The sequence below is a fragment of the Aedes aegypti genome, chromosome 3 (genome assembly GCF_002204515.2).
Source record: "Aedes aegypti strain LVP_AGWG chromosome 3, AaegL5.0 Primary Assembly, whole genome shotgun sequence".
Classification (NCBI taxonomy): Eukaryota; Metazoa; Arthropoda; class Insecta; order Diptera; family Culicidae; genus Aedes; species Aedes aegypti.
Window position 1 is genome coordinate 127,055,634 of NC_035109.1, and position 12,229 is coordinate 127,067,862.

The following is a 12,229-nucleotide window of genomic DNA, read 5'->3' on the forward strand; positions in this document are numbered from 1 at the left end:
AATTTCGTAGAACAAATGATTTGAAGATGTTGATTCTTTGGGGGTAAAATGAACCACTCGAGATGGGGGTAATATGAACACCATTGCAGGGTGAATACTACTGGATTTTGTACTGGAAATACAAAGACATACATGGACAGCCATCCAAATGGTCGCGGCTAAACGTTCCATCGATTCGATTGTCCGTGAGATATGCATTGAACATGCACCAAATGCCAAGCATCTTGCCGCACCTCGTTCAATTTCAAAGGTGTTCATTTTACCCCCACTACATGTTCATTTTACCCCCAGTATATGTTCATATTACCCCCATTATATGTTCATATTACCCCCGTTACATGTTCATTTTACCCACATGTTTGGAACATTGACTCTGTGGAAAGAAATTTTCAAAATTATAATAATGTTGATAAAATTCTAATTCCATCACAATTTTTCAACTTGTTACATTGCATAAACATCCTTCTCTAATTCTAAGAAATTGAAAAAGAATCTGAAAGCTTCATAAGCAAGAAAACATGAAAATTGCTTAAGGTGTTCATTTTACCCCCAGTTCCCCTAGTAATTTCCATATAAACTTCAAATGGCGTGTGCACAAAAAAAATTTCTTCCGAATCACTTCAAATTTTGGGAGAATGATTTTTATTATAATTGACATCGTTTAAGCATAGGGGAGCAAAAACTTCAAAATTTGCATCAGTCTAACGGACACCCTTGAGAAAAATTAAAAATTTGCAATAAAAATCATTAATTAGTGAAGCTTTTATATTTTTTCCTTATACATAAGATCAATAAGTATTTCCTCCAAAAATTTCAGAGTTTTGTGTTTTGTTTTCAATTAATTACAGCTGTTTGAAATTTGAAAAGCCTTAAGTGCGCTGAGTATGGGGCCTTCACGGTACATAGGCTTATTTTTATTCAACAGATATACCCTCACCATTTGCATTAAACTCTTGAAATAGATGTAAAATTTGTATTTTATCATTATTAAATAATAAAATTTTTATTTCTGTTTGAACGGTGCCCGCGAATCCAGGGTGTCGCTAAGAATTTGATATTATTTACGTTTCAAACGGTAATAGATTACGGATAGAATAAAATCAAAAACATCTCACCTTTCTGCGGTTCATCCGGCAGATCGGTCCATCCTGCACCATCTTCAGGTCGACCTTGGCTCCAATCAAATCCCGAATGTTGTTGATGACATACTTGATCATCGTTGGCCGCTCCAGCGATAGACCCCAGGCGATGACGTTGACGCCCTCCGGGACGCCCAGCGGACGTAACATTTCCGGATGGAAGACACCGGAGTTTCCTACCTCGATCCACCGCTGCAGACCCGGATGAAAGCAGAAAATTTCCATCGACGGTTCCGTACACCGATTGATCGTCGGTTTATACTCCAGCTCCGTGATGCCAAGCTTGTTGAAGAAAGCATTGAACGTTCCGATAAGATCGCCCAGCGTCAGTCCGTAATCCGCAACTACACCTTCCACCTGATAGAACTCCGCCAAATGCGTTGCATCCAAAGTTTTGTTTCGGAAAACCTTATCGATGCTGAAGTATTTGACTGGTTTGAAACCACCCTCCTGACGGACCACTTTGTACAGCATGCGAGCACTGACTCGGGTCGTATGCGTTCGGAGAACGTTTTTCCGCCTCCTCAAGTTTCCAGTTGTACCGATATCCAATGGAACCATCCGTTCCGATTTCGTGTGAATCTCTAACTTCGTCCAGCAGTTGCATTGGGAACTTATTGCTCAGTTTGGGATGCGAAACGAGGAAAGTAGCCTGTTGATCGCGGGCCGGATGTTGTTGAGGCACATACAAGGCATCAAAGTTCCAGAAGCTCGACTCCACAAAGTTGTTCGTTGGCATTTCGGAGAATCCCATCTCCAGGAAAATCGATCGGAATTCGGAACGAACCTTCATCAGGGGATGCAGTTGTCCACGCTCCGGAGGCACGCCCAGGGCATCGAAATTGTACGGCTTGAACATGAGATCCTTCCAGATACCGCTGGCCAACATCTCCACCGTTAAATCGGTTTCCAGCTTCATCAAACTAGTCGAATTTGCGTAATTAAATTTACTAACTTTCGCGAAGCACAACAAATTGACAGCTGAGCCAACACGGCACCAATGTTTGTAAACAAAACGGCCAGCCCTTCCTCACCACACCCGCTCTGGTTTTTCGCATAAAGTGAGCATGTCACCTGAGTATACAGTGGACCCGCCTTGTGCCAGTTTGCCCTGCTGGGCTAGGGTTAGTACCTGGAGGCTGCGAATTGGATATCAACAAGCAGCCAGTCTGCTGTCAAGCTCAAATTTTCATCAAAATGATCCGAGTGTGCCTATAAATGTGTGGCCATTATTTCGTCACGCTAAAAATGGTCTAAAAGTTCTCCGTCATTTATGGATGCTACGTTATAATCTAATATATTTTATATGATGTCAGACACATCACATACTTAAAACTTTTATGCAATGTTACACGCATCGAAGTAACGTCATTTCATCAAATCTTTATCTTGCCGCAAAGCTACCTAACTTGAAAACTGGTTCCCCTTATTCACCCGCCACTCTTTCTGAAGTTTATGTGTTTATCGCTAAAATTAATCAAAATAAAAAAAAAAAAAAAGAAACAAAGAACAGACAGGAGAGACAAAAAATGATCCACTCTTTATCTTTACACCTTTTTTCGGGCATTTCTTTAATTGATTGTCATGCTGAGGCATTTGGGAGGGGTTTCTTGGGGCCTCCTTCCCCGATTCTAGCCCAACTGCCTTGGGTAGTGCGAGCACTCGACTTGAGGCCCAAAAGTGGATTAAACGATCCCGATGTTGTGAAAAGCAGGAAACACAACCCGGCAGCCAGAAAACTGGTAGCCAACTTGACACTTCTCTTGCGGACAAATTTAATCCGCTTATCAGTGAGGAAATATCTTCGGATCGCGCAAGTTCGCTCTTGCTTCGGGACATCGGGGCCCCTGGAGTGTTTAATGAATTTTGAGGTCGTTTCGGAAACCCTCTTGCCGTTGGGTGCGCGCATTTTTGATTGGCGGGAGCTCTCATCACTCCAACACTTTAGGCGAACCGAATGGCAGTGGCGGCCACGCGGTCAGACCATCTCACAGTGGCGAGATTTCATACAAAAATCGGTCAAAATCTCTAGAATGGACCAAAATATATGCAATTTTTAACATTTTTAGCTAGTTTTGGTATGCTGATTCTATTTTTGGCGTTAAATTTAATAAGTCGAGCGTATTGTTAGTCATAAAGTAAGGTGGGGCTTCGAAATTTCAACCTTAGTGAAGTAAACAATACTTTCAAAAAAAAAACTACACCAGTTGAAAAGAAAAAGTAAAACACAGAGGACTTTCAACATTTTGGTTAAAATTTTGCAGAACAAGCATATTTGTCAAAATTCAATCATGTCAAAATATTTATCCATTTGATTATCTAAAACGAACTTTTACTCCATGTAATTGTTTATTTTTCGTTCAAATCAACAATATTTAAAGGTTGTTCCGGAGATACAAATATAGTTGATTTGACTTTATATTGGTAAATGTAATAACACCGTATATTGCGGCGCTTATATTAAATCCACATCCAGCGGCGGCGGTAACGCGCAGAAGATATGCGCGCAATTCAAACGCAACGTCAAAATTCAAGTAGGCTTGGATTTTTTCGTTCTTCAAGGACGCAAATGTTTCAAATTTGCTAAATTCGAAACATTTGGTGATTTTCATTATCACTGCGACGGTATATCGACATTTTCAGATAATCGCATTACGTGGATTTATCTTGCAGAGCACAATAGTTAACAACTAGATTCTTGAATGAAATTGGGAACGTCAAACGACAAAATTTAACTATGTTATGTGTTGGTAACTGAAAAACATTAATAGCTTGGATCATTACCACGTGATAACTCATTCTGCAGTGATTATGATCTAAAGTGCGATGTCGCATCATTGTTGTCGATTGTCTTATCAAAGTGATATTGATAGCTCGCAAGTGATATGGATAGTTTTAGTACATAAACCATCAGCTGATATGACTGATATTGAGCAACTCTGATTTTGATATTAATTTTTGAAATTTTGTTAGACGTCCAGCCACTGTGACATCGGTCGATGCTTTTCGGGCTGATTGTGCAAGCTTGGTTCAACCTGTTCCGACGGCGATCGAATCGACTCAACGGTGACACCGAAGCATTCGGAGAGCGACGGGTTGATTTCCATTTTTCATAGATCTTTGGCGGTGATAAGTAATCAGAGCGATCGTGATCATGTTTACGACGGATCGATGCAGGGAAGAGTTTTTTTTTTGCTTGCTGTCGGGCTGATCGAACCCGTCGCCAGTTTTGAGGGAAGATTAATTAAAAATCGATAGCACACTATGTGGCACACAGTAATGGGTGCCATTATACAATTGGACGGATGTTTTACTGGCGGAATTAGTGGGCTCCCTACGGTTTGTATCAATCAGGCACAACAAGGCTCGTCAAGCTGATTGTGGAGACATGACGAGCGTGCAGGGTCGAGGCTATTTGTCGTTTGGGTTTATTGCGTGTAAAAATGCATAATTTGCATTTGCATCGGTTTTGATGAAAGTTGTTTAATACACCGTTAGATAATACGTTAGCTCGTTAGTTTACACAACGCCAAAAGTATCGGTTCGTTTGGGAGTCCTTCAAGGGTCTAGATAGATAGTTATTTTGCCCAGTGTGGTTCAGCAGAATTTTCCCGTACAGTCGCAAATTGAACATTTTTTTAGTTATTATTTTAAGTTTTCGATTATTATTCTTACTTACTCACTCACTTACTTATTTGGCTTTACATCAATTATCTTGATAAAGCCTCGCCAACAATATTTCGCCAATTCACTCGGTTCATGGCCGCTTCTCTCCATCCTCAACTGTGACCCACGCTCTCCGGGTCCTGATGCACCTGGTCAATCCACCTAGCTCGCTGCGCCCCACGCCTTCTTATTCCGACCGGATTCGTAGCGAACACCATCTTTACAGGGTTGTTGTCCGGCATTCTTGCAACATGCCCAGCGTATCCTTCCAGTTTTAGTTCGCCGTAGAGTTGAGCGAACTCGTGGTTCATCCTTTGCCGCCACACGCCGTTCTCCTGCACGCCGCCGAAGATCGTCCTTAGCACTCGGCGTTTGAAAACCCCAAGAGCTTGCAAGTCCTCTTGGAGCATAGTCCACGTCTCATGCCCATAGAGGACTACCGGACTTATGAGCGTTTTGTACATCGTTCATTAGGTGCGGGGGTGAATCTTTCTTGACCGCAGTTTCTTCTGAAGCCCATAGTAGGCACGACTTCCACTGATGATGCGCCTTCGTATTTCCCGACTAACATTGTTGTCAGCCGTCACCTCGAAGATATCCCCGTCCATCGTAACACTGCTTCCTGCGGGTCCTGTCGCGCTCAGGTCCGCCAACCAACAAAGTACATGCTTTGTTTTCGACGCATTCACCATTAACCCGACTCTTGTTGCTTCGCGTTTTAGGCGGGTGAACAAATCTGCTACCGTTTCAAATTTTCTCCCAATAATTTCCATGTCGTCCGCGAAGCAAACAAATTGTCCGGATGAAAAACGTGCCTCGACTGTTAAGTCCGGCTCTCCGCATGACACCATCAAGCGCAATATTGAACAACAGGCACGAAAGTCCGTCGTCCTGTCGTAGTCCCCGCCGAGACTCGAACAAACTGGAGTGTTCGCTCGAGATCTACACGCAGTTTTGCACACCGTCCATCGTTGCTCTTATCAATCTTGTGAGCTACCCGGGAAAGCTGTTCTCGTCCATGATTTTCTATAGCTCCACGCGGTCGATACTATCGTATGCCACCTTGAAATCGATGAACAAATGGTGCGTAGGGACCTGGTACTCACGGCATTTCTGGAGGATTTGCCGCACGGAAAATATCTGGTCCTTTGTCGAGCGGCCGTCGATGAAACCTGCTTAATAACTTCCCACGAACTCGTTTGCTATAGGTAATAGATGACGGAAGAGAATCTGGGATAGCACTTTGTAGGCGGCGTTTAGGATGGTGATTGCACGATAATTTTCACACTCCAGTTTATCGCCCTTTTTGTAGATAGGGCATATAACGCCTTGCTTCCACTCCTCCGGTAGCTGTTCCATTTCCCAGATTCTGACTATCAGCCGATGCAGACAAGCGGTCCGATACCATCCTTGCCAGCGGCCTTGTTATTCTTGAGCTGTTGAATGGCATCCTTAACTTCCCCCATCGTGGGAGCTGGTTGGTTTCCACTGTCCACTGTGCTGACGAAGCCATCGCCTTCGCTGTCCTGACCTTCTGTGCCTGTGTTCTCTGCGCCATTCAGATGTCCATCGTTGTGCTGCTTCCACCTTTCGATCACATCGCGTCCGTCCGTCAAGATGCTCCCATCCTTATCCCGGCACATTTCAGCTCGCGGCACGAAGCCTTTGCGGGATGTGTTGAGCTTCTGATAGAACTTCCGCGTTTCTTGAGAACGGTACAGCAAATCTGCAAGAAATGCTCTCGAGGAATCGATGTTTATACTGATCTCTTCACTGTGTGCGAAGGAGAGTGCGCCTGTTTTTTTCATGCAAACTGTGTGAACATAAGCGAAGATGTATTGCAAATCTTATCGGGGAATGTGCTTTGGATGTGCGATGCGTGTATACGCAAATTTCAAATAATAAGGGACAATACCAGATCGACCAGTCATGAAGAAATAATTGGAACAAAACCGATCGAAGCTGAAGTAATGGAACTGAAAAGTACTGTGGCAGATATTCTACAAACTTTATCTCAAATGGTACCTGATCCCGCTTTGAATTGCCGAACACCGCATCACTCTACTCCGATCTCTCCACATCCACTCTCAAACGGTACGAGCGCAAATGTTATGAATGCAACAAATGTGAGCAGCGGCGGGAATCTTCGACAACAGATGTGTACTACGGATGATGACTTCTCATTGTTTTTATCTAACATCGACGTGAGTGTCACAGAGCGAGACGTTCATGCATTAGTTGTCCGTTCTCTTGGTGCTCCTGAACCCGAGCGCATTGATGTAATTAAATTAGGATCGAATTGGAACACTCATAGAGCGTTGGATTATGTGTCATTTAAGGTGATGTTAGTCAAAAAGTGGAAATCTCGTGCACTGGATTCCTCTATATGGCCAAATAATGTTAGATTTAGAGAGTTCGTCAAGAAGAATAACAATACATGGAAACCGATATGAGCTTTATTCGCTGCTTTAATGTAAAGATATGTGATTCAATAATGTTAAATATGTTGCTGTTCTTGATTTTTCCTGTCTTATTATGTAAAGTTATTGTTTTGTTGTGTAGATAGATATGGAATTTTTTAATAATGTTATTGAAGTTTGTATGTGTTGGTTATTTAATGAATTGTTTTAAATAGGTTAAGATATTCAATAAGACTTGAGATAGTCAGTTGGATATACAAATAAACAAATAAACAAATAAACTCCATCTCTTGGCATTCCACCTCTTCCAGGCGGCGCTTTTTGTCCCGGAATAGGCGGGTATGCTGTTTCCGCTTCAGTCTGTATCGTTCCACGTTTTGTCTCGTACCATGCTGCAGCATTGCAGTCCGCGCTGCATTCTTCTCCTCTAAAACCTCCTGTTTACATAATTAAAAAAGTTTTTAGGACATGATTTGACTTCGGATTCGACCTTACGATTATATTCTTCATGTGCGGAGGTAATGGCTGAGTTGAGTTCGAGAGGGATTCGCGATAAGGGCCTATCTGACAAATCAATAACAATGAGAAAATGATCAATGAAATTCTCATGTGCAATTTCAAATCCCAATTGGATAAAATATACTCAAACTTTAACCTTTTCACTTTAATACACATTTCATAAACCTAGTTTTAAAATCCTCATTAATACCACACACATCTCCTACAATTCCCCTAGCTATTTCGTACTCAAAATATCTTTAAAGGTTTCGCCTAAAACGTACTCGAGAATTCCAGTATCGCCCAATGTTATGAGCCTGTAATCGATATTATTTTCAGTGTCGCCCATTACTTTTGCGCCGTGTTTACCTTCTGGTTCCAAGTAAGCCCACCATGTACGCCTTGTTTATTTTTTGTTTGCAGTGTCGCCGTTTACTCTCGCCGTGTTTTGATTTCGATTTCAGATGCGCCCATCACTTTGTTAAACAAAAACACAGGCGTAATCAATAAAGTGTGTGGTTTGGCATGAGGTGAAGTTTCGTCTTCTACAAATTTGCGTTTTTTGAATAGTTAAATTATCGATAGGGGAAAAGTTCAAGTGCAGTGAATAGACAATCGAGCTACAATTTCAACGCTATATTTTCTTAAATTGTGTACATTTTGTCAGTTTCGCCTGATTCGCGAATCTTTCTAGAGTTGGTTACTTATGTCATGATAACTTTGTAGGTTTGTGACAGTATTTTCTTTTTTGTATAATTTATGCGCTTTCTGTTTCTTGCTCTTCAGGATTTTCAGTTGGGGGCTAAACCACACCGGTATTTTGTTATTTTGTATACGTCTTCTTCTTCTTGTTTGCACAGTTTTATATATTATTTGTTGAATAATTGAAAAATTTGGCTACTTCGGTGTCGACATTTCCTTCAATACTTATAATATGTTGCCAATTAAATTATAACGAAAAGGCATTAAGGTGAAGATGCATCGAAGCCAAATCTCAAATTTTCAAGAGCACAAATCTGGAGAACCGAGCATCCAATTAAGTTGAAAACTTAATCGATTAGTCACCACCAGCGAGTAACCAATCGATAAGGTTTTCAGCTCAAATGGATGCTTGGTGCTTCAACTTCGTGCTTTTGAAAGTTTGAGGTTTGGCTTCGATTCATCTTCACCTTAACAATTGCGTTCAGAATCATTGAAGTGATTGTGCTACATTTCCCCGAATGTCGTTCCTCCGAATGTTGGTTCCCCGAATGGCAGTTCCTCAAATGACCTTTTTCCCCGAATGCCATTTCCCCGAATGATTCCGGATTCCCCAAAATATGGTGTAGTTTAAATAGGTGATATAATAGTCTTCAGTGGCTGGATAGTGAACGATAACGAACGATAAGCAGTTAAAAGAAGGCGGTATTCTGTCATTCTCGGCTATACACATGTTAGCAAAAATGCTGAGGACGGTAAAACTCGAATGAACCGCAAATTTAATAAAAAAGGGTGCATATTAGATGGCCAGTTCGTTCACCACCCTAAAATAAATAATGTTACGAAAATTGTGAGTGCTAAAAACTTTTCGAAGAAATGGGCTCTTCGAGGAAACGGGATATTAGGGGAACTGGCATTCGGGGAAAAGTAGCACAACCCATCGAAGTAACTGCAGTAATCGATTTCTTTTTTCGCTGATCACTTGAGCAGGTCAATGCCTGTGAGGGAGAAACCAATACAAAACTTCTGTACGTCATAGTGAGCCGAGATTCCGCTGTCACGAACTGTCACTGTGAGCCCAGATCTCGAACATTGGACTAACATGGAGAAAGCGCGTAAATGATTAAAACACATTTTCGCATTTCATCAAAAGTGACAAAAGTCGAGTGATGCACATAATGCAAGTAATGTCACGTGAGCACATTTAAATCTGATTGAATATAAAGCATTGAAAAACGCATCGTTTTACTTTTTCCAATGAAAATGAATATTTAGTGCATAGAAAACTGTGGCCCTTTTTCCATGTTTGTTAGGAAGGATTGAAAGTACACAACAAAAGAAAACTAGTGATTTTCTCCAAGCCTGCCTTGATTGTTGTTGGCAAGCTGGAGTTATCTTGCAGTTCAAACAAACGTTGTTGTATATTTCGTGTGGTGTATCTGTGCCTCCCTCCCAGGTCAATGCCACCCTTTGTCAGTTAGAAACAATAAAATATTTTAAAAATATAGCTCCAAAGATCAGCCTATGTATAAAAGAAGGTGAAATTTATTTAAATTAAAACCAGTTTTTATACCTATAATCATGGTTACATCAAATTTCGAAAATAAACATAGAACGTTTGAAAGAAGGTAAATTTGTGCTAAACATATCAAAATCTTCAGTGCAAAAATTTATTCCAATAGTGAAACTCAAAAGAAGAATTAATATTTGAAAGAAGGGTAATATCTGGATAACTTATAAAATACTATAACTTTCCTAATATGATTTAGTTTATTCAAGAGCATATGACTGTTGTATAAAGTGTCATTTTGTGTATATTGACTCCAAAACAAACCTTATGTCATCAGAAAGATTCATTAGAAAGATTCAACGCGAAAACGAGAAATTCTTGGTTTCAGACTAATTATATCAAACGACTATTATGCCAAACGACTTTATGCCAAATGATCTACCACCGAATATATGATGATTAACGATAAACCCCATGTAAAAAGATCTAACTTCGTTTTAGCGAATTGATCACAATTTCAAACACAAATCATTCAAGCTCTGCTTATAGGGTGTCCCAGATAGTATGGGCATGATTTTACCATACTGCCGTTTTGATATTAGTACAGAAATCTGATTTTCATTTTTTTCGCAACCTGTTTGTTGATGGGGTTTCATTTCTAGAAGTACCTCTTATCAGTTTTGCACAAATCGCGTTATATCTAACTTTGTTGTACAAAATTTATGCTCATAAAGCGCATACAAAAAAAATGTGGAAAAAATATCATTATTAATACGATAAATGATCAGACTATCATGTATTTAAATGAAAATTATAAACTTAAGTATATGAAATTCAAAAAGAAACGAAAAATCCGATTCCAGTTGTGGTCAATTTTTAAAAGTGTCAAAACCAAGTCCTTATATATACGTTGAAACACATAAAAATCTGAAATTGTTGTTGCCTATCAGAAAGTATGAATGTTTAATATAAGTAGATTTGAAATGAAATTTTTTTATTTATAATTAAAATACCTGAAAAGCTATGATTTCGTGAAGTTATCGTATTTGGAGAAAAAACAATACATCATTCAGATCAGAATCCTACCCTTTTGTCAAATGTTTTCTAGCAAAGCCAAACCAATTTTTAAACAAAAATTCTTGTGAAGCATCTTAGACACAATGTACTTGAACCCACCACATCGAAGGATTTTGATAAAAACAATCATCTCCAGTCAAGTTGCAACATCACACAAAAGTACTGTCTGTGCTGGTTAGATAAGAATTGATTTCCCAAATTCAAAAAATTCAATGTAAAAGGTTATATTATCAAACACTCAAAACATTGAAAATGCCCCAAGGAAAAATTCAAAAATATAACATATTTATTTGTTTCAAATAATATTGTGATTCTTGTTTTGAAAGTCATGCATATTCAGGGACACCCTATAGGACAGGCGCATTTCATAACCAAGTTTTTTGAGTCTTATTCATATCATATTCAAGTGAACAACTTCACAGATAACGGCCAGTCTTTTAAATTTCTCCAAAGTTTAGTACCGTGAAATCGAGTAAATTAATTTGGCACCCCATTGTACACCCTCTCCATATGCAACTATTTTTTTGACGTAGAAGTACGTCTTTCTTCTCTATACAGGAGTGAAATTGGAATTTCAAAACCAAGAGCGTTACGTTGGCATGAAATATTTTAAACGTTTATAACTTTTCTCTGGCTTAACGAAATTTCTTGATTAGCACCTCAATCGAAAGATAAGACATCAAAGCTTCATTTCGTTTACTTACTGAATCCCACATACCTGCCCAAATAGTTTAATAACTGTTTTAAAAGAGAACGTTGATTTCAAGCAAACCTATAAATAGGGGTGGCTAGAGAAAATTTGACGTCATTTGCTTTTCACTCTCCGATTGGCTCGCATCTCAGCAGGCGACAGATCGGCTTGCTCTGACCGGGCGTGCTTCTCAGGCACAGACATCGATAGCGAAGGACACCCCCGTTTGTCTTGCTTCGCTCAAATCAAACTGTCGAGCGAGCGAGAGAAGATGCCGTCCGAAGCTAAAGCCATCACCGCTGCCGCCGCCTAGAAGAAGAAGAGGAAGCAGTCCACAGGTGAATTTGCGGTCTAACTGTGAACACGGTCGGGCGAGTCATTTTCGCTTTGTGGTTCACCGCTTGTTTGCGTTGGCCGAGGAGCTGTTGACCCGCGCTTCAAAATTTCGACTCGTGATGAAATCAGCATTCCGTGGTGGTCAAGAAGAAATCCCGTTTAGAACAAATACCAGAAGCCCCCTGAGTTTTGC

At 40.2% G+C, this 12,229-nt stretch overlaps 1 protein-coding gene across 1 annotated transcript; it reads right to left on the reverse strand.

Annotated features, from left to right (window-relative positions):
* Positions 1-850: 850 nt before the first annotated feature.
* LOC110678113 (phenylalanine--tRNA ligase alpha subunit-like) lies at positions 851-4,246 on the reverse strand. The gene is given in 3 exon segments (XM_021850718.1): positions 851-1,656; positions 1,658-2,164; positions 4,125-4,246. Coding segments are annotated over 3 exon segments (1,185 nt in total). The 3' UTR covers positions 851-1,100.
* Positions 4,247-12,229: the final 7,983 nt, after the last annotated feature.